The sequence below is a fragment of the Sus scrofa genome, chromosome 1, assembly GCF_054392235.1.
Source record: "Sus scrofa isolate SSC_HxYL_T2T_F1_AM1 chromosome 1, Sscrofa_HxYL_maternal_Yorkshire_Landrace_v2.0, whole genome shotgun sequence".
Lineage (NCBI taxonomy): Eukaryota > Metazoa > Chordata > Mammalia > Artiodactyla > Suidae > Sus > Sus scrofa.
In genome coordinates, this window is record NC_139383.1 from 138,760,526 (window position 1) to 138,782,644 (window position 22,119).

The window sequence follows — 22,119 nt, forward strand, 5'->3', positions numbered from 1 at the left end:
TGTAAGCTGACCTGCAGGCAGGGTGATGAGTTGGGGATGGTGATGAGGATCCTCAGGGGCCTTGGGAGTAACCAGATGGGAGGGTGCCCTGTGGCGTACTCACTGGGGGCACAGCAGCGGCAGCCATTGGTGCCTGACTGGACCCAGGGCTGCAGGCGAGGAAGAAGCTCAGGTTCATCCCAAGTGGCCGGGAAGCCAGTCAGTGACAAGAGGAACCTCATAGGGAGAGGACAATAGGGGCAGAAGTTTCTCAGATGCAGGGCAGTGGCCCCCTCGCAAGAGTAGCAAGTTCCTCCCTCCCAGCCATGGGGTGACGCGGTTCTAGTGTGATGGGTCCTGCCCAGCTATCGAGAGCAGGCTCTGCCACTGCCCCTCTCCCAGGCCTGGGCTGGCAGGGACACCTCCCTGAGGAGTGATTCTGGGGCTGCTGTGTGGATGAGCCCACGGACACAAACCCCAGTCCAGTGACTGTAATCAGGCTATCCTGTGAAACCTCATGAGTTAGAACTCACTCTCCCTCTGGCATGTGGTCCAAGATTGCAGGGAGGGAGGAAGAGAAGCCTGTCGGCTACCGTCCCACCCCGTCCACTCAGCCTCTGGCCCAGCCAGTGCCGAGGGAGCACAGGTGTTTTTACCTTGCTGGTGCCCCAAAGAGTGAACTTTAAGGCTCCAGGTGAGAGGAAGCAACTGTGCTCGGTTGAGAACATTTCCATCAGGGCCTGGGAAGCCCAGCCCTGGTCCCATGATTCCCTGGGTCTGTGGTGCATCCCCCAGAAGAGGATGCGAGGGCCGAGGTGCAGAGAGCTCACTCCCCTCCCCGCCCCTGCGGATGCTCATAGACAGGTCCTGTGGGGGTGCAGAAGGGCATCCCCAGCATGGGAAGTGGGTGCAGAAACTCTGACCAGAGAGCTCTGCCCTGCTGCACCTTGTACCCAGGTGGCAGCTCCCCCACGATGCTCCCACCAGGAGCCCACTGGAGGCCATCCCATGAGCCTCTGCATCTGGGGGGCAGGACCGCCACCTGACACTGGGGGCATCTGCAGAGGAGGGACAATGAAAGAGGAGACCCTGGAGCATGGATCCGGAGCATTCTTGAGCCGCCCCCTCCCAGTCCGCCACGCCCTGCGGCAGGTGGGAGGACAATGCCGGCTGTGTGCCGTCACTCTGGTCCGCTGGCTCAAGAGGAGGGCCATGGCGCAGCCCCAGTTCCAGCCTCGGCCTCTCCTGGTGTCTCTCCCTCCGCGCCCAGCCCCTGCTGTCTGCCGTCTCCATCCTCCAGTGGGCTCTCCTCCCAGGGCAGGGCCTGCCCATCACCAAGGTGAGCAGTTTCCTGTTTTCCTTCCACCTGCCTCATTCATCCCCAGGGGCAGCAGCCAAACCTCTGGAGCTCTTGAAGGAGAATCTAGAAAGTACGGTGGGACAAAAGGGGCTCCAGGCCCTTCAACCTCAAGGCACCAGCCAGGAGCACCAGACCTTATTACCTGGCTAGGTTCCAGGCTGCAACCACCCCACCCCCACAAAATATGGGGACAGTCTGGCACGGAGGGGCCCCTCACCCCTGGCAGAGACATATCCCTCCCAGGGAGTCATCAATATTCATACTCTGCGCCCTAACCTCCATGCCTCCAGCATCTCCAGCCTAGGGAAATACCCAGTGGTCCCTTCTCCCCAGAGGGCTCCAGGCCTGCTGGCAGGTCAGCCCCACAATCCCCAGCAGTTCCTTGGGGTGACAGGGCACCTGAAGCAGGAGGCCAGCGGCAGAGCCCTGGGGTGGCTCTCCCCTTCCAGGCCCGCCACCCACCATGGACTCTGCGTATGAGATGGGCCACGTCCGCAAGCTGCAGGCTCGGCACATGCAAATGCAGGAGAAGACTTTCACCAAGTGGATCAACAATATCTTCCAGCACGGCCGGGTGAGTGTAGCTGGGCGTGGCCCACAGCCCACCTCTACTGTCCCCCCAACTCCTTGCCCAGTGGACCCTGGGGGAGGAGGGGCGACCGCGAGGTCATCTGGTTGAGGCCACTTCTTCTGACCCCAAAGCACAACTGAGGCCAGTGTTCCTTCCTCAAGGCAGATGCTCTGGGCTGCACCGCCCAGGACCTGGGAGGGGGCAGACAGGTGAGACTGGGCTGACCCTGTGCCTGGACCACCCCTTCCCAGGTGGGCATCAAGATCCAGAACTTGTACACAGAGCTGGCCGATGGCACACACCTACTGCGGCTGCTGGAGCTCATCTCGGGGGAGGCCCTACCACCCCCCAACCGGGGCCGCATGCGTGTACACTTCCTGGAGAACAGCAGCAGAGCTCTGGCTTTCCTCAGGGCCAAGGTGGGCATTGGGGAGAGGGCTTCTGGGCGTGGTGCTAGGGCAGGCGGAGGGAACAGGCTGGAGGACTCTATCAACTTTCCTGGGCTGGCCACAGGGCAGGGCAGAGGATCTGGAGCCAGAATCCAGGAGGAGCAGCTGGGACACAGAGGTCCCAGAAGCAAAGCCCTTCCTTGCATGGTTCTCCCAGCTTAGAGAGCACCCAACCCGCTAGAGCAGGAACAGCCATCATCCTTAGTGGGTGGGACTAAAATATGCCCTTGACTAATGAGAGACTGCAGGAGTCTGAACCGAAAGATCCAAGATCCTTGGTGGTTGGGCACTTGCCTGAGTGTGAGGGTGTGAGAGCCAAATCACCCACCTTCACTTTTGATATTCTCTTCTCATAAATGAGGAGATTATAGCAAGACCCTCAGTCAGCAGTTCCTGGAGGTGGGGCTATGGTGGGGCGACTGACAGACATGGGAGAGGAGCCTTGGACACTGAGCCAGGCAGTGGGGGGAGGAGGTGCTGTCAGGAGAAGCTGGACCAGGAAAGACTCTGAGAGAAAGGGACAAGCCAAAGCAAATAGTCACTAAAAGGAGACCAGAGCTCCGGGGACGCAGAGGGACCCTCATAGCCAGTATCAGGGGGCTGTGCAGGGGTCTTTTATATGGAGAAGCAGAAATCAGGAAGCCCAAGGGCTCCTGGCCTCGGATACTGAACCACGAGGTGGCCTTCCCTGGAGGTTGCAAAGTCACAGCTGGAGCTGCCTGGGCTAAGCCTGAGTGTGCCCATCATTTATGTCCTGGAATGAAGGTCACAATCGGCCCCCTGGGAGCCTGGCATGCTGCAGGGAGGCCAGGGAGGTGAGAAGCCAAAGCAAAAGATGGGAGTACGACAGTCCCCAGGTGTACAGAAGAGTAGAAAGCTGCCAGCCACACAATGCCAGGCCCTACTTGGTCCCAAGGACAGTAGCCTGTGAGCCAGCCACCTCCTCTGGGGAAACTGGGAAGGATACAAGCCCTTTGGCCCTTGTCAGAGGCTCTGCATCTCCCATCAAGCTTTGAGACACAGCATGTCCCTGATACGTAGCCTGTGAAGGTGACAGCCTTGTTTCCTCTGTATGTACAAGGCAGTTGTGGTCAAATTGCGGCCCCCAGCACATAGTAAATAAGCTGCAGATGTGGGATGCACTCGTTTCTGGAACCCTTGCCTTGAGCTGGGGACTGCATGCCAGGCCCTGGGGACCGTGATCACAATCACGAAGCTCAGACCTGAGCAAAGGGGGCCCACAGTTTAGGAGAGATCGTTATCAGAACCAGATGGGCAGTGTACTGATAAATGTTTAATAACAAGCTATCTGGGCCGGAGGGTCTGGTGGGGAGGCGATGGATAAAAGCATTGGTTTGTAGCATTTGCTGATTTCCTCAGCCTTGATACCCTGGCAGGGGGGGAAGCTCAGCCTTCATGAGCTAGTAAGACCAGATGCTCCAACTCCACCCTGAGGCAAAAGCAGAAGAGTGCAGTGTGCCAGAGGAAGAGGGTGGAGCGTGGGGCGGATCCTTTAGAGACCCAGACTACAGTGTCCTGGGGGAGGGCCCGGGATGCAGCCCCTCCTGCCAGTCTGGTGGCTGAAGCCAGCGTCCCACCAGGTCTTACCGAGAGTCTCTCCTTTCTTTCTTGGCTCAGTGCATATTGATCAATAAGGACTTTTGGTGTTGACTCTTTCTGATGCAGTTGTGGGAAACCAAGAGGTAGATGGAGGAAGATGGGGGACCATCTCTTTGGTGTTCAGGATACTGGGGATCTGGAAACCTCCAGGGCTGGGACTCCCTCTATATGTCCATGGCAAACACTGTGCAAGGTACTTAGGAGACGTTAGGGGAAAAAATTGAGATCCCCACCCAAGTGGGGCGAGGGGATCAAGCTCGTGTGTTTAGGGAGGATGAATAGTCCTCGGGTTTTAATGTTTTACAAGGTGGCCAGGGAGTAGCATTTGAGTAAATACTTGAAGAGAGAGAGGGAAGCCATGGGGCTACCTGAGGGAAAAATATTTTCAGACAGCGGGGACAGCCAGTACAAAGGCCCCAAGGCCCAAGCTTAGAATCTCAAGGAAATGCAAGAACCCCATGAGCCTTGGAGCCATGGGGTCCAGAGAGGAGGATGGAGCCAGAGGGCGAAGGGGCCCAGGCCATGTGTGGCTTTGATATTTAGTCTATTCCTTTCTCCCCTGACTCAGCCCTCCCTGCCCAAGTGGCAGGATCTAGGGCAGCAGGTTCTCATCTTTAGTGCACAGAAGAACCACTGAGGTGTTCATCCAAATGCAAATGGCTGGGCCCTGGCCCAAGAGTCTGACTGGGTGGGGCTTGGGAATCTGAATGTTTAACAGATGAAACTCTGATGAAGAGGGTGGAGGTTCAAGTGTGAGCCAGGCACCCAAGCACTCGCTGGGGATCCCCAGATGCCCTGGGAGGTGGAGGCAGACAGTTGATGTTATCTATTGAGCTCATACATTGACTATTATGACTCTTCGTTTCTCTGACCTTGGCCTGGGATTACTGGTAATCCACACGCGGGAAGTCCACCCACTCCACTGATCCAGACCAGTTCACCATGTTAGGGCTTTACCCAATGGGGCTGGGGGCCAAAGCCCCATCTGCTTAGAAAGCTGTCACTTGCCTGGCCTTGCACTTGCCTGCTTCTCCCTTGGGGACCTCCTGGGGCAGGACAGACCCCAGAACCCTCCGTCTAGCAGCCATTCCCCTGGACCTTGGGTCACTATGAGTCTTCACAGCCCAGCCAACTGTGCCCACAGGTGCCAATACCCCTCATTGGGCCAGAGAACATCGTGGATGGAGACCAGACACTCATCCTGGGACTCATCTGGGTCATCATTCTGCGTTTCCAGATTTCCCACATCTCCCTGGACGGGGTACGTCTCAGTCCCCCACACCCAGCCCTGGCCTCACTGCAGGGCCCTGGGGACAGAGCGGTTTCACACAGCTGTCAGGATCCGCACAGCAGATCCTTGGCCTCTACACAGCTACTGTTCACTTTTCAACCACGGCAGAGAATTCAAACTGTCAGAGAGACTGTCATCCGCTGAGATAAGAACTAGATCCATGGGCTTCAAGCCCTGATCTGAGGCAAGTCATTCACTACTGAGGGGGTCAAGGTGCCTGCCTACCACCCACTTTTCATCCCCAACTTTTCCCCTACTTAGCTCTGAAACCTGGTAACTTTCATTACCCCTTTATGTAGTGTTGGAGGAAATTAAACATGCAGAGGGAGGAGTTCCCATTGTGGCTCAGCAGGTTAAGAACCCAACTGGTATCCATGAGGATGCAGGTTTGATATCTGGCCTCACTCAGTGGGTTAAGGATCAGGCATTGCCATGAGCTATGGTGTAGGTCGCAGACATTGCTTGGATCCTGTGTTCCTGGGCTGTGGTGTAGGCCGGCAGCTATAGCTCTGATTCCACCCCTAGCCTGGGAACCTCCATATGCCACAGACACAGACATAAAAAGACAAAAAAAGAAGAAAAGAAGAGAACCCATAACCCATAGAGCTGGCTGACATTCAGGGGGACTCTTGATTCTCATGTTTGGTCTCTGAGCCCCAGAAGGTCAGGGGTCTGGCCTGGCTGTGTCCCAGCACCTAGCACCTATGTGGTGAATGGATGGATGGATGACTTTCCAGTTGACCCCAAGCCCTTCCAGGAAGCTACGCTCCCCTCTCCAGCCCCCTAAGCCTGTTCCAGATGCTCCTGCCACCCTTCCCCTTGGGAGCAGCAGGTCCACATCATCCCCTGACCAGCCACCAACCACCAGCTGACTCTGCTTGTCGGCAGCCAGCTCGGGCCCTGCCCCCTGCAAAACTCGGATGTGTCTGGGGCCAGGCTAACCCAGCACCCACACTCATCCTGGGATCTCTTCTGGTTCACATCTCAGGGTATCTAGGCCCAGCCTGACTGTGGCAGAGCCCCCGTCTCAGCCCCGAGGCTCTTTCCCCTGCTCTGCGCTGCCACCCCATGTCCTGCCCACCCACGTTCTGGGGCAGGGAAGAAAACACAGCCTGCTGTGCTTTGACATTCTGAGTTTATAAACAGGAACTGGTGGAGGGGAGAAAATGAGGGGAAGAGGACATTGGAGGCAGGGACTCAGGTGTGAGGGTTGAGAGAGAGGAAGGGGATGGACCACTGAGGGCAGGACAGGGACGAGGAATGGAAGGCAGGGAAAGACCTGGAACCCAGGAAGGAGGGGGAAAGAAGCCCTGAGTGAAAGAGGGAGGGGTTGGGCAAGGGGGCAGGCAGAAGAATAAAGGAAATTATCTACGGGACTGAAACCAGACATAGATGGTCATTTCTCTGCCTGAGGAAGCAGAAGAAGCCATCGCGTGAGGTGTCGAGGGGGAAGACAGGTGGGTTCCCCAGGTCAGAGTGGGCTCTGGGTCAGATGTCTCTGAGTCAAGAGAGACCCTCCCCTATCAGCTGGGGAACCCAGGGCAGCTTCCTAATCTCTCCTACTGCACCTTGTATGCCATCCTTAGCAAATAAATAATAGTGCTTGCCTCCAGGGGCTGTGAGGTTGCAGAGCTGTGGGTGCCAGCCTGGTGCCTGGCTGGCAGAGAGCCCCCAGTGACCACAAGCAGGTCTAAGGAAGTCCAGCCTCAATTCCGTGTGGCCCAGGGTCAGTGAGCACAGTGCCCAGCAGAGGGCTGGAGAAACGGGAACTACAGCTGCTGTTGTCACCAGGGGTGACCCAAGCCCATCTGTTCAGAGGTGACAGCTTTCAGGCACCAGCTTCTTTGTAAAAAACGATCTTCCGCTCCCACCCCCAACCCCTGCCCATGATGCTTTGAAGGGAGGGCATTCTGCACCACCTCCAGCAGGGAGAGCAGGACTACACAGTGCCCAACCTGCCTCTCCCATGGCCTGTGGGCTCTGCTGCCTCGCCACCTGTCCCTGCATGTGACCTGCTGCCCTGCCCTTCCAGGAGGAGTTTGGGGTCAGTGCAGCCCTGCTGTCTGCCAAGGAAGCTCTACTGGTCTGGTGCCAGCGGAAGACGGCCGCCTATGCCAACGTCAACATCACTGACTTCTCCCGCAGCTGGAGTGACGGGCTTGGCTTCAGTGCCCTCATCCATGCCCACAGGTGTGCGAGAGGGAGGGGACCCAGTGCCTCCCAGCCCTGGTCTGGCCTGAGACAGGCCTCCGCTTCCTTCCCAGAGGCTTCTACCCACTGAGCCAAATGCTCAGGGACTTGGGTTTTCGACTGGCCCATCCTCTCTCTTCCCTCTGGGCCCTTGGTAGAAATGGCTGACAGCTGAGACTGTGATGCCCCTCCCTTCTTCCAGGGCATTGGCCAGGTTTGCTTTTGACCCCTCCCTTCCTCCGCTCTGGCCCCTGATTTTGTTTTCAGTCCTCTCCCAGCAAGCTCCTGCTCTCTTGGAGTTTCTTCCCCTACCCCGAAGCCCACCCCCTCACCATCCAAGCCCTATTCCTTCAGCCAGGGTCTCAGATAATCATCAGGTGAAAACTAAAGCACAGTAAGGTGTGAATGACCAATAAGGAGCAGGTTTGTCTTCTTAACAAGACCCCTGAAAGCCAAGCAGTCAATTACTCTGGTGCAGAGCCCTGCCTGCTCTCTGTCCAGGCCAGACCTGCTTGATTATGGCTCCCTGCGTCCCGACCGCCCACTGCACAACCTCCGCTGTGCCTTCCATGTGGCTGAGCAGGAGCTGGGCATTGCTCAGCTGCTGGACCCCGAGGACGTGGCAGTCCTCCAGCCCGATGAGCGCTCCATCATGACTTACGTCTCCCTCTGCTACCACCACTTCTCCCGCCTGCACCAGGGGCAGACTGTCCAGAGGAGGCTTGCAAAGGTTGGTGACAAAGGGAAGGCAGCATCGAGGTGGGGGGTGGGGTGGGTGGGGCATGAACATGGGCTCTGGAGTCAGACACACCTGGGTTCGATCGCTGCCCCTGCCTCTTCCTGGCTGCATGGCCTCGGCCGTGTCACCTAACTTGACTGCTCTCCCTCTGCATAATGGAGATGATGACGCCTGGGTAATAGGTAATTGATTCTGGCTAAGAGAAGACTGCTAGGAGTGTTCAAGGGAGCACAGTGCCTGGCACACAGGAAAGCCGGGTGAGCGATGCCTCTTCCTGCCCCTCCCCCTCCATCTCTACTCTTAGGTTATTAAGCTCCTAATGAGATTAAAAGGAGCTGGATTCTGCAAGGACAAGCACAGAGCAGCTCTGCTGGGCTGAGTCCATGTTTTGGGGGCATTTTCTTACCCTCTGGGCACGATGGCAGAGGCTGAGGCCTGGGAGGGCTATTCTCAGGGTGGGTGTCTAAGCTGGGCATGGGGGAGATGATACAGGCCAAGGGCTCTGAGCTGCTTTGGGGTGTGGGGGCCTCAGAGAAGCAAAAGAAGGCTCAAAGAGCATCTCTAGAGTTAAGGCCAAAGGAGATAAAATAAGCTGGAGGAAGGCAGGAGGGGAGCCCCACACTCCCAGGCTTGAGTGTGGAATGGAGGCAGACTCACTTGTCTGGGTCTGGGAGCACCCCCACTTTAGTGCCTCCTCAGCTGAGGGAAATAGCTACTCCCCACTCGGTCAAGCCTGGCTGGCACTCAGCACCCAAAACGGGAGGGCCCCCAGGGCCTTCCCCGGGGGCACTGCCCTGACCTCTTCTCACACCCTCTGCCAGATCCTGCTTCAGCTCCAGGAGACAGAGGCGCTGCAGACCCAGTACGAGCAGCTGGTGGCCGACCTGCTGGGCTGGATCGCAGAGAAGCGGGTGCAGTTAGACGCGCGGGATTTCCCAGACTCCCTGCCAGCCATGCGCCAGCTACTGGTGGCCTTTGCCTCCTTCCGCATCCAGGAGAAGCCACCTTGGCTGCAGCAGCGAGGGGCCACAGAGGCCCTGCTCTTCCGGCTGCAGACGGCACTCCGAGCCCAGAACCGCAGACCCTTCCTGCCTCACGAGGGCCTGGGCCCCTCAGAGCTGTCCCAGCGCTGGGCAGGCCTGGAGCGGGCAGAGGCCTCACGGAGCCAGGCCCTACAGCAGAGGCTGCTGCAACTAGAGCGGTTGGAAACCCTGGCCCGGCGCTTCCAGCGTAAGGCGGCCCTCCGGGAGAGCTTTCTGACAGACGTGGAGCGAGTGCTAGACCGGGCTGCAGCCTCACCAGCCAGCCCAGCCACAGTGGAAGCAGCTACCCAGAGGCTGGGCATGTTGGAGGCCAGCATCCTACCCCAGGAGGGGCGCTTCCAGACCCTGGCTGAGATCGCAGACATCCTCCAGCAGGAGCACTACCACGGCTGGGTGGACGTGGCCTGCAGGTGAGCCCCGGGCCTGTGAACAGGCTACGGCCTTACTACCATAGCCATACCCTACCATAGCCATACCTGGCCACAGAGGAGGGGTGATTTATGGGTTCAGGGTTCCTTTTATTTTATTTTTATTTTGCTTTATTTTTTGGCCGCACCCACAGCATATGGAAGTTCCAGGCCCAGGGATGGAACCCACGCCACAGCAGTGACAGTGATGGATCCTTAACCTATTGCACCACAAGAGACCCCCCCAAGATTTGGTTTTTACTCAGCAAAAGACAGGAAATCATGGCAGGACTTAAGAAGTGACACAATCTAAATTTGATTTTACAGTGATCACTTTCGATGCTGTGTCAGGAATAGACTGAAGCGGCAAAGGCAGAAGCAGAGAGACCAGTTATGAAGCTACTACAATAATCCAGATTAGAGAAGCCATGGAAGAGATGAGAAAGGGTGGGATTCTGCATACATTCTGAATCCAAGAGGATACACATACAGATCAGATGTGGGATGTGGGAAAGTGAGTTAGCAAGGTTCTGGCCGGGGCACCCAGAAGGCTGGAGTTGCTTTTACCTGCGATGAAGACTGGAAAGAAGGCCTGGGAGTGTGTGAAGGGCTGAGCCTCCCAAGCCCTCCTTCCAACCTCTCTGCCTGTGCCTGAAAGGCGGGAACACTCCCCCAACTGCCCCAGGCTAGGATGCTCACAGCCCCAACATGAAACTTGGGCTCCTCCATGACAGCCAAGTCCCCCCACCCACAACCGTGGGCCCCAAGATAACATCCCTGCCCAGCCAGTGGAGACCACCCTTCTCTCCCGCCTAGGCAGGAGGAGATCACCTGCCGCTGGGAGCAGCTCCTTCAGCGTCTCCAAGGGCAGAGGGAGCAGATAGCAGACCTGCAGGCTGTGCTGAGTCTGCTGCAGGAGGTGGAGACTGCCTCCCACCAGCTCAACGAGCTACAGGTGGGCCCTGGACTGGCCAAGCCCTGGCCCTCGTGGGGACCCAGGACTCTGGGACTTTAATGACCATTTGTCTGCCCCTGGCCAGGTGCTGGCCAGCTCCACAGCCTGTGGGCAGCAACTGGCAGAGGTAGTGGAGCTGCTGCAGAAGCATGACCTGCTGGAGGCCCAGATCACAGCCCATGGAGCCCATGTGAGCCATCTTGCCCACCAGGCGACACAGCTGGACTCTTCACCAAACACTAGTGTGGAAGTGCTACAGGCCAAGGCCAAGGCGCTGATCCAGCTCCACCAGAGCCTGGTGTCTCTTGCCAGGTCCCGGTAAGAGCTCACTCAAACTCCTCTACCCTCTCCAGAACTTCTCTATAACCCAACCTACCTCCCACCCAGGTTAAAATACTGTTGCCTGGCAATTTCTTTTTTGCACTGGCCCTCAGCCCCAAGGCCTCTGTCTGCTCTGCTGAGTCATCCAGGGGAAGGAAAACTCCTGCCTAAAGGGAGGGGGGTGTCTGAGCCTGGTGAGGAATCCCCTGCCCATGACCTGTGAGTGCCAGAGCCCCTCAGTGGCCCTTGCCCTCCCTCAGGCGGGCCTTGTTGGAGCAGACCCTGCACCAGGCAGAGCTCCTGCACAGCTGTGAGGAGGAGGAAGCCTGGTTGAGGGAGCGCAGGCAGCTGGTGGAGAATGAAGCCCCAGGCCAGGATCTCAGCCAGATCTCTGCGGCCCTGCAGAAACACAAGGTGCTCACTACCCTGCACCCTGCAGGATCCCCCCTCTCAGCAGTCCTGCCTTCCCGTCTCCCAGCTCAGCTTCCTACTCTGCGCTTCCCCAGGTCCTAGAAGCTGAGCTCCGCCACCACCAGGCAGTGTGCACTGATCTCGTGCGGAGGGGACGCAATCTGGGCCCAGTGCACGGGCCCCCGACATGGCCTGATCCCCAGGAACGGGCTGAGGCAGTGCGGGATGCATGGCAGCGGCTCTGGGCCCACATGATGGGGCGGGGTGCGCAGCTGCAGGCGGCTCTGTTTGTCCAGCAGGTAGTGGGGCAGTGGGCGCTTGCCAGGCAGCAGGGCAGGGTGTGTGGGTTCGGGCCACACCCAGCCTGCCCTCCTGCCTGCAGTACTTTGCTGATGTGGCGGAGGCGGCCTCATGGCTCAGGGAGCAGCGGTCGGCGCTGGAGAGCGCGTCCTTGGGGGAGGACCAGGTGGCCGCCGAGGCCTTGCTGCTGCGCCATCTGCGGCTGGAACATGCCGTGCGCGCCTTTGGAGCTGAGCTGCAGCAACTGGACGAACAGGCGCGGGCAGCCACGGCCCGGGCATCTCTCTTGGTGCGTGGGGACTCCAGCTGGGCAGGGAGCCAAACCCACATGCCTCCCACACCAAATGCACATGCTGTGCCTGCTCTCCTGTGGCCACACAGAGGGTGGAAATGGGAAGGCTTTTGTGGCTCCTGGCTGGGGAATCACAGCCTTCGCATAGGTTTAGGGTTGCCCACCCTTCTTCATAGTCTCTCCCCTGCCTCCCTCACCCAAGTTTGTGGAGTTCTGTCTGCCCACTGTTGGAGGCCATCCAAGTGTAATTTGGCAGTTGCTCACTTTACCCACCAGTTTGCAGGTGCTTTGTCCTGGAGTGTCCCTTTATGTTGACCACTAAGCCAAAGGTGACCCTTGACCCTTGACCCCTGTTTGGTTCTCTTTCCTGACTTGGCCCTTGTAGGTTTGGGGTGGCCTAATCACTACACCAGACTGCTTTCTGAACCCCTCTCTCAGTTCATTGAGCCTCTAGTTTTTAAAAAACATACCTGTCTGGGGGAAATGTTTGTCCAGCCCTATGAGGGCTTGCAGGTGTCTTTCAAGAAGCTGTGTATGTAATATAAGATGTGTAAATCACAGCCCTCAGACCCTGCACTCATATTTGGCCCCTCTACCCTCATCCTAAGGAAGTTTCATGTCCCAGACGCCCTCCCTCTGCCCAGTCGTGTCCCATACACCTGCAGAGCTGCAGCTCAGGTCCTTATATTTTAGGAGGGAGGGTGATGGAGTAGCCAGTAGCTGTCTAGGGTTCTGGTCCTGACTACCAAGACCAGACAGCAAGGTCTGAAATGTCTCTGGATCTAACTTGGCTGAGGTCCAGTTCTCCTTTTTCCTTTGCATTTATTCCCTGGAATAATGTATGATTAACTCTTTTTGAACATAGCTCCACAGTGTATTAGCAGTTGTCTGGTCCAGCCCTCTCACTTTGCAGATGAAGTAACCAGGGTTCACAGAGGCCAAATTACTACCCTTGGACCTGCTGGAAAGGCCTCCCAACACCTGGCCCAGGGTTGTTTCCACCCTATCCTTCCTTGGGTGCTAGGATTTTAACTCTGGGCACTTGTGTTATAGACTAACAACACATTACCGCTTTTGGTGTCTCTTTCCTCCTGTTCTGTGCGGTCTGCTTCTCCAGTTTGAGTTCATTGTTTAAACAAATGAATTGGATGTGCCTTAACCTTCTTTTGTATCCTCTACTGACCAGCCAGCGCTGGCATTGATAGAGGGCTTAGTCCTTAGTCCCTGGCATTTTCAGACCCTTGCTTCGTCCAATGATGCTGGGGGTGGGGTGCAGAGGTGCCCCCTCTGCTGGGGATGGGGAGCCACTTTGGCAGCTAAACAGAGCCTTCCCTCCTCCATACAGAAGGAGCCCACAGAAGACTGGAGCAGAATTGATGGGGATGTGACTGGGAGTCCCCAAGATGGGACCCAAAATTTAGCACTGTCGGGCAGCCAGCACCCGTGCCCTCAGGTCCAGATGAGCTTCGTCTACAGAGGTATGAGGCCAAGACCCCATGTGGGAACCTTAATAGAGCATCATAACTTTATCCTGTGTGGCTTTCAGAGGCATCTAAAGACTGAAGGGAAGAAGTCAAGAAGAGATCGTTTGGGGCTTAGCATGAAGAAAAACACGAAGCTGCCTGAAATTCTGAGCCTTCCCTTTGCTTTTTCCCCCTTTCTTATCTCTCTCTGTACCTATTCCTTTTCTTCAGCCCTCTCAAGACAGCCCTCAGTAGCCAACCTGGCTGCCACTGCTGCCTGACCCTTGCCCAGGGCAGAAGCATAGCTGTTCATCCACCCCACAAGCAGGGCCAGCCTGTGTTTCCCCCACCCCACTCTGCCCCAGCTCCTACCACCAGAGCCACTTTGCCTCCCCCTCTGCAAATGCTACTCCCCAAGCCAGGCCCAATGAGGCCCACCTTGTCCTTGAAATCTTTCCCAGCAACCCCAGACTGTGCTGGCCATTTCTCCCCCCTTGGACACCCATAGTATTAATTTCACATGGCGCACATTCTGCTTATCTATGCACAGACCTGGGAAGTGTCCCACTGGCTCTGGGTCTGTGGGCTTGCAAGCCTGAGAAGATCGTCAAGCCTTCAGGAACTCAGGAAGCTCCAGCATGTCCCCTTTTAACCCCCAGGGCTCCTGGCACAGGGCTGAGTAATAAATAAGCACCTGCCCTTCCCCACTGGCCAGATCCTGGGTCAAGAAGAGGAGCTGGGGAGTTCCCAGTGTGGCTTGGCAGTAACAAACCATACCAGTAACCATGAGGTTGCAGGTTTGATCCCTGACCCCGCTCAGTGGGTTAAGGATCCAGCGTTGCTGTGAGCTGTGGTGTAGGTCACAGGCGTGGCTTGGATCTGTTGTGGCTGTAGCTGTTAGTGTAGGCTGGCAGCTACAGCTCCAATTCGACCAAGCCTGGGAACTTCCATGTGCTGTGGGTGCAGCCCTAAACACCCTCCTCAAAAAGATGAGCTGGACCAGTGCAGCCTTCAGAACCTGTGCTCCCACAGGGACACACTTCGCCCCACTCCCGGGAGAGGCTGGGCAGTGCCTACTCTACACGCACCCTAACACCTGGGAGCTGAAGGACTGGGAGGGCCGCCGGGCCATGGTGCCCATTAGCCATGTCATGGAACAGGCACCTCAGGTACAGCTGCTGGCCCCACCTTGCCAAGCCTTCTGCTGCTTGTGGGAGCCCCCTCCAAACACCTTGCCCTCCATGCTGCAGGTGGCGTCTGCCCTGAGGGAAGGTCCAAGAAACCCAAGGGCCTGGCATGAGGTTTCCTGCTACTCTGACCCCCAGGGTACCCAGAAGATAGCACTCCCAGATGAGCCTGACCCTGACTTTGACCCCAACACCATCCTGCAGACCCAGGACCGCTTGAGCCAGGACTATGAGGCCCTGCGGGCCCTGGCAGAGGTAATGCTGCTTGTTGAAGGAATGTTCACGAAGTACCTACTCTGTGCCAGACCCTGAGCTGTGAGCCCAGGGACAGGGCAGTGACTGGATGTGCTTCCTGCCTTCGGGCACAGTAGATGCGAAATGAGTCCTTAGATTGTGAGCTGGGAGCCTGAGAGGGGAGCCCGGGTCAGGCTGGGGAGTTGGGGAAGGAGTCTCTGAGGTGATGACCTTTAGGCTGAGGCTTGAACAGTGAGAAGCTGAGAGCAGGTGGAGCTGGGGGAGGGCAGGGGAAGATGGCGAGGAGGAGTGTTCTCAGCAGGACCCCTGCGACAGCCAGAGAGAGGCCCTATGCAGAGGGGCCCACTGTGGCGCAGTGTGTTCAGGGTCTGGCATTGCCACAGCTATGGCGTAGGTCGCAGATGTGGCTTAAACCAAAAAAAAAAAAGGCGAGGAGTGAGGGCCAGGGTGCCTGGAGCACAGCGGTGCAGCAGTGAGGTCTGGCAGCAGCTAGAGGGGAGCCCACGGAGGAAGGGCCAGGTCCCATGGGAGAGGCATGAACTACACCTAAGGGCCAAAGGGCAGAGTAGGACAAAATCATCAAAAGCCCACACTCTGGAGGTCCTGGTGGCTCAGCAGGCTAAGGAGCCAGCATTGTCACTGTTGTGACACAGGTTTGATCCCTGGCCTGGAAACTATCTCATGCCTTAGGCATAGCCCCCAACGCCCCCCAAAAAAGGCACATATTCTGCTGGGGCCTCCACCCTGTGCCAGCTTCCTGCCCTGGACCTCTGACAGAGGGTTTCTGGCCCTGGGCCCTGCTGCTGGGGATGATGGGGACCTGCTCTGAGCATCCTGTGGATGGCACTGACCCTTACCCAGTCTCTGGCTGGCCTTTCCTCAGCACCGCAGGACCCAGTTGGAGGAGGCAGTGGCCCTGTTCAGCTTCTATGGCTTGTGTAGGGAGCTGCAGTCCTGGCTGGCAGACCAGACAGCGCTGTTCCAAACACTGCAGCCCCAGGCTGACAACTTGGAGGTCATGCAGCTCAAGTATGAGGTATTTGTCCCCTTGGAGCCGAGGAGGGTCTTAGCTGCTTGGCCCCATTTATTCCTGTCTTGCTCACTCCACCACCTGCTCCTGCTCTCCTGTGTCCCAGTGCTCTGTGGTAGGTGCTACTGGCTGGGAGGAGGGACAGAGGGAGATGGGCCTTGAATTTTTTGTGCTTTTTAGGGCCGCACCCGCAGCTTATAGAAGTTCCCAGGCTAGGGGTCGAATCGGAGCTACAGCTGCCAACCTACACCACAGCCACAGCAACGCCAGATCCGAGCCGCGTCTCAACCTACACCACAGCTCACGGCAACACCGAATCCTTAACCCATTGAGCAAGGCCAGGGATCGATCTTGTGTCCTCATGGATACTAGTTGGGTTCATTACTACTGAGTCACAACAGGAACTCCATGAATTTCATTTTAACTGAGGTGTCATTGGCACACAACATTATATTAAGGTGTACAATATAATATTTAGATGTTTGTATATATTGCAAAATGAATGACCGCAATAAATCTAGTTAGCATTTATCACCATACATAGGGAAATTTTTTTCTAGTGATGAGAACTTGTAAGATTTACTTTCTTAGCAACTTTCAAGTATTGATATAGTATCATTAACTATAGTTGCCATGCTGTACATTTTATCCATGACTTATTTATTTTATAACTCTAAGTTTCTACCTTTTACCTCCCTTCACCCATTTCACCCACTCCCCTTGCCTCCCCTCTGTCAACCACCAGTCCATTATCTGAATCTATGAACTTTTTTTTGGTTTTTTAGACCCCATATATAAGTAAGGTCATGTGGTACTTGCCTCTCTCCATCTGACTTATTTCACTTGGCGTAATACCATCAAGGTCCATCCATGTTGTCCTGAATGGCAAGATTTTATCCTTTTTATGGATGAATAATATTCCTCTCTCTGGCTCTTGCTCTGTGTGTGTGTACATATCACATTTATTTTTTTTGTCTCTTCATCCACTGATGGATGTTTAAGGTGTTCCCATGTCTTGTCTATCGTAAATAATGCTGCAGTGATCATGATGGTGCATGTATCTTTTCAAGTTAGTGTTTTTATTTTCTTCAGATAAATACCCAGACACAGAGTTGCTGGATCATATGGTAGTTCTATTTTTAATGTTCCAAAGAACATCCATACTGTTTTCCATAGCAGTTGCACCAGTCTACATTCCTACCAACAGTGCACAAGGTTTCTCTTCTCTACATCCTTGCCAACACCTGGTATTTCTCATCTGTTTTTTGGGGGGATGGGGGCTGCACCCATGGCACGTGGAGGTTCCCAGACTAGGGGTCAAAGCGAAGCTGTAGCTGCCAGGTTACTTCACAGCCACAGCAACGCCAGATCGAAGCCGTGTCTTCGACCTACACCACAGCTCACGGCAACGTTGGATCCTTAACCCAGTGAGCGAGGCCAGGGCTTGAACCTGCATCCTCATGGATGCTAGTCGGATTTGTTTCTGCTGAGCCACAGTGGGAACTCCTGTATCTTGTCTTTTTTGATGTTAGCTGGTCTAACAGGTATGAGATGATATCTCTTTGTGGTTTTAATTTGCGCTCCCCTTATGATGGTGGTGTTGAGCAACTTTTCATGTAGCTATTGGTCATCTATATGTCATTTTGGGAAAAATGTCTATTCAGAGCCTCTGCCCATTTTTAAATTGTATTATTTGGTTTTTTGCTATTGAGTCGTGTAAGTTCTTTACGTATTTTGGATATTAACCCCTTATCCTATATATGATTTGCAAATGTTTTCTCTCATTCTGTAGGTTGCCTTTTCATTTTGTTGATGGGTTCTTTCCTGTGCAGAAGCTTTTTGGTTCGACATAGTCCCCCTTGTTTATTTTGCTTTTGTCACTTTGTTTTTGGTGTCAAGGGGGTTTCCCCACTATATTTTCTTCTAGGAGTTTTATGATTCCAGATCTTACATTCGGTCTTTAATCCATTTTGTGTTCATTTTTGTGTATGGTATTAGATAGTGTTCCAGTTTCATTCTATTGCAGGTGGCTGTCAAATTTCCCCAATACCATTTATGAAAAGACTATCCTTTCTCCACTGTATAGTCCTGGCTCTTTTGTCAAAATTTAATTGACCTGTATGTGTGAGTTTATTTCTGAGCTTTCTGTCAGTTTCATTGATCTCTGTGTCTGTGTTTATGCCAGTACCATACTGTCTTGATGACTATGCCTTTGTAATATAGTTTGAAATCAAGGAGTATGATGCCTCCAGCATTGTTCTTCCTCAAGATTGCTTTGCTATTTGAGATCTTTTATTGTTCCTTACAAATTTTAGTCTTCTAACCCATGAACACAAAATATCTCTTCATTTATTTGTGCCTTCAATTATTTTCATCAATGTCTTAAGGTTTTCAGTGTACAGGTCTTTTACCTCCTTGGTTAAGTTTATTCCTAGCTATTTTATTCTTTTTGGTATAATTGTAAATGGTACAATTATAAATGGAACTCTTTTCTTAATTTTTCTTCCTAATAGTTCCTTATTGTATAGAATTTCAACAGGAGTTTCTGGTTCAGCTCAGCAGGTTAAGGACCCAGCATCTCTGTGAGGATGCGGGTTTGATACCTGGCCTCACTCAGTGGATTAAGGATCCATCATTGCTGCAAGCTGTGTTGTCAGTCACAGATGCATCTCAGATCCAGTGTTGTCATGGTTGTGGTGTAGGCCCCAGCTATAGCTCCAATCTGACCCCTGGCTCAGGAACTTGCATATGCCACAGGTACAGGCATGAAAAAAGAAAAGAAAGAAATTGAACAGATCTGTATATCAATCTTGTATCCGACAACTTTATTGAATTCATTTATTCTAACAGTTTTTTGGTGAGCCTTAAGGGTTTTCTATATGTAAAATCGTGTCATCTGGGAGTGTGGCTCAGCGGGTTAAGAACTCAACTAATATTCATGAGGATTCAGATTCTATCCCTGGCCTCACTCAGTTGATTAAGGGGATGGTGTTGCTGTGAGCTCAGACACAGCTTGGATCTGGCATTGCTCTGGCTGTGGCTGTAGCATAGGCTGGCAGCTATAGCTCAGAATCAACTCCTAGCCTGAGAACTTCTATATGCTATGAGTGAGAACCCAAAAAGGAAAAAATCTTGTCATCTACAAATAGTGACAGTTTTACTTCTTCCTTTCCAATTTGGGTGCCTGACCTTGAATTTTTACAGGGCCCTCCCAGCCCTTTCCTTCCAGAGGGAGACAGCTCATACATCTCCGTAGCAGAGTTGGTCTTATGTGGAGTGTGGGAAGAGAAAACTCTCCCTCAAGGCAAAAATCTCCTTTCCCCAGAACTTCCTCACTGCCCTGGCTGTGGGAAGAGGCCTCTGGGCAGAGGTTAGCAGCTCCGCCGAGCAGCTGAAGCAGAGATGTCCGGGACTCTCCCCCAAGATCCAGCGACAGCAGGAGGAACTGAGCCAGAAGTGAGAATGAAGAGGGGGTGCAGGGTGAGGCGGGCAGACTGGAAGCAGTGCCCAGGCCAAGTGCCTGCTCACCTGACTTCCGAGCCACCAAAAAGAAAGACTGGATGCATTGGAGGCAGGGAGGAGAGGGCAGGCATGGGGACGGCCAGCCCGACAGGTCCCAGGATGGATGGGGAGGTGTCCTTGGGACAGAGACATCCCTGCTCCCTCTGCCCAGGTGGGAGCAGCTGGAGGCCCTGAAGAAAGAGAAGGAAACGCGGCTGGCGAGCACCACACACATGTGCAGTTTCCTGCAGGAGTGTGGGTCCGCACGGGTCCAGATGCAGGACATGGTACTCCAGCTAGAAGCCCTGGAGCTGGGACACTTAGAGGACAGCCACCACATCCTGCAAGTGGCCCAGCAGAAGATGCCAGCGCTGGAGAGAAGTGTTCACTATCTTCAAAGGGCAGCCAGCAAGTACAGCCTGGGTTCAGCATCGTGAGGGCCTGAGCAGGGTTATGGTTGGGGCAGAGGATGAAATGGAGGTGGGGAGGGTGGGCAGGAGGTGCTGTCTGAAGGGTAGGGGCACAGGTTGGGGGACAGTATGAGAAAGTGCTCATGGTGAAAAGGAGACCACAAGCTCACTGCCCCCAGGTCAAGGGTGAGGGGAGAATTCAGAGTTGCCACGCCTTTGCCCAGGGAGCACAGGCCGGGGCGCTGACTGCATGGTGTGCCCTGTCTCCCAGAGTGGAAGAGCTGGGTCCCGCAGAGAGCCAGTTCCTTCAGGGAGAGGTGGCGATGCTGCAGGGGCTGCTGGAGCAAGTGCAGCAGCAAGTGGCCCAACAGGCCCAGGCTCAGGCCAAGGTGAGGACCCGCCAGCACTTCCTGCAGGAGAGCAGGCGGCTGCTGCTGTGGGCAGATGGTGTCCGGGCTCGGCTGAACAGCAAGGAGGAGGCGGTGAATGTGGCCTCAGCCCAGCGGCTGCTGGGGGAGCACCAAGACCTGCTGAAGGAGATCCAGCTGCAACAGGAGAGGTCAGGACAGGAGGGGCAGAGGGGGTGCGCTTCAGGCTGGCCACAGCCTTTGGGGAAAGGCCATCAGAAAGGGAGAGGCTGGAAGCGGTGTGTCCCCTATGACTGGCCCAGGCTGGTGTCTGGCATGTTGTTTAAGGCAGGTTTACAAAGACAGTGTGACCAAGGGCTGGTTGGGCAATCCAGCCTGCATATTTTCGGGAAGGACCCAGAGCAGAGTCTGAGCTTTCTGGAAGCTTCTATCCACTTGTCTGGGCATCACCATTAGCATGGCCAACTGGAGCAAAGGTGTGACATTCAGGGAGCATGGCAACTAGTGAGTCCCACGGGCTGGGCTGGTTACATTCAGTGTCTCACTAGTGGCACAGGGCACAGCTGTCCCATTGGACAAGAGGACTGCCTGGGCTAACCAGCCTCAGACCCCTGCCAGTTACCCTCCCATCAGAGCTCCAAGATAAATGAACTGCGGAGGTGAGAGGGGAAAAATATTGGCGGTGTGGGTAGATAGGCTTTGACTCTCTGCCTGTCGTCTTGGACAGGCTGCAGCAGCTGGCGGCTCAGGGCCTGCCCATGGCAGCCTTGGACTCCCCAGACTCCAGAGAGGTGGCCAGTGCTCTGAGGCTCCTGGACCAGCAAGGCCAGGAGTTAAAAGCCGCCTGGGAGCAAAGGCAGCAGCAGCTGCAGGAGGGGCTGGAGCTACAGAAGTTTGGTCGAGAAGTGGGTGGTTTCACTGCCATCTGTGCCAGCCACGAGTCTTTCCTACAACTGGACAGCCTTGGGGTATGTAGCCAGGGGTGTGTAGCCAGGGTGCCCCTTCCCTAGGAAGTAGGAGCATAGAAGCCAGGCTGGGTGGTGGGCGAGATGGCGCTGACCCCCATCCTCCCAGCATGACCCTCATCTCTGCATCCCCAGGAGGACCTAAGGGAGGCCCAGAGTCTGTTGCAGCGGCACCAGGAGTTTGGGCAGTTCCTGAATGCTCTTGGCCATCAGGCAGAGGATTTACAGGCACGTGGCGAGAAGCTGGCTCAGAGTCAACCCCCCGCTGCACACAAGTGAGACCTGCACAGCCTGTTGCCCTGAGGCTGGGAGAGTACACGGGGAGTTGGGGGGACAGTGGGCTGAGCTGGGTGCAACATTTGGAGAGGGTCTCAGGCACAGTGGAGCCTCCCCACATGCTCCCCAACTCCACCTGACCCCCAGGGTCAGAGAGCTGCTGCAGAGCATCCAGGCCCAATGGACCAGAGTCCAGGAGAGGAGTGAGCAGAGAAGGAGGCGGCTGCTGGCCTCCCTCCAGCTCCAGGTGAGGAGCCGACGCGGGTATAGGAGGCCTCCTGGGAGGAGCGCCCAAGAGCCCACTGCTGCACTAACAACTGTGTCTATGTGGGGCCCTCTGCAGTTTCCAAAGCACTTGCCCACATATTACATCATTGACTGTCCCCCCAACACCTTTTCTGAGATGGGCTTTCTGGCTCTGATTTTTCCAGATAAGGAAAAAAGTGAGGCTGAGGCCACACAGCTCAGAGGCAGGGCTGGGCCCAAAGCCTGGGCCTCTTGAATAACCCCTCACCGTCCCTCATCTGGCTGCTCCCCTCCACCACGGTTTCTGGCCACGCACTCCTGGCTCCTGCACGGGCCATGGGCTCTAGGTGCAGATCTTGATTCTATCAGGTATTTGTTCTGCCCGTGATGGAGCCTCAGAGCTGGGCTAGTCCACAGGCTACCCGGGGCCCAGGCCTGTTTGGAGACAGAGAGCTGTCCCTGATCTGACGCTGCTGGAGCCATGGGGACC

The 22,119-nt window shown here is 55.3% G+C and overlaps 1 protein-coding gene across 1 annotated transcript in view; it reads left to right on the top strand.

Moving 5' to 3' along the window:
* Positions 1-1,053: 1,053 nt before the first annotated feature.
* Positions 1,054-22,119, top strand: part of SPTBN5 (spectrin beta, non-erythrocytic 5) — a 51,352-nt gene continuing 30,286 nt past the window's right edge. Inside the window, 24 exon segments of the mRNA XM_085013907.1 lie at positions 1,054-1,131; positions 1,250-1,318; positions 1,583-1,694; positions 1,789-1,913; positions 2,162-2,329; positions 5,124-5,240; positions 7,303-7,460; positions 7,962-8,190; positions 9,021-9,652; positions 10,466-10,604; positions 10,690-10,922; positions 11,186-11,339; positions 11,432-11,635; positions 11,719-11,925; positions 13,274-13,406; positions 14,424-14,560; positions 14,717-14,833; positions 15,717-15,869; positions 19,189-19,319; positions 19,537-19,776; positions 20,046-20,333; positions 20,870-21,110; positions 21,243-21,382; positions 21,531-21,630. Of these exon segments, the coding sequence (XP_084870033.1) occupies positions 1,054-1,131; positions 1,250-1,318; positions 1,583-1,694; positions 1,789-1,913; positions 2,162-2,329; positions 5,124-5,240; positions 7,303-7,460; positions 7,962-8,190; positions 9,021-9,652; positions 10,466-10,604; positions 10,690-10,922; positions 11,186-11,339; positions 11,432-11,635; positions 11,719-11,925; positions 13,274-13,406; positions 14,424-14,560; positions 14,717-14,833; positions 15,717-15,869; positions 19,189-19,319; positions 19,537-19,776; positions 20,046-20,333; positions 20,870-21,110; positions 21,243-21,382; positions 21,531-21,630 (4,305 nt within the window).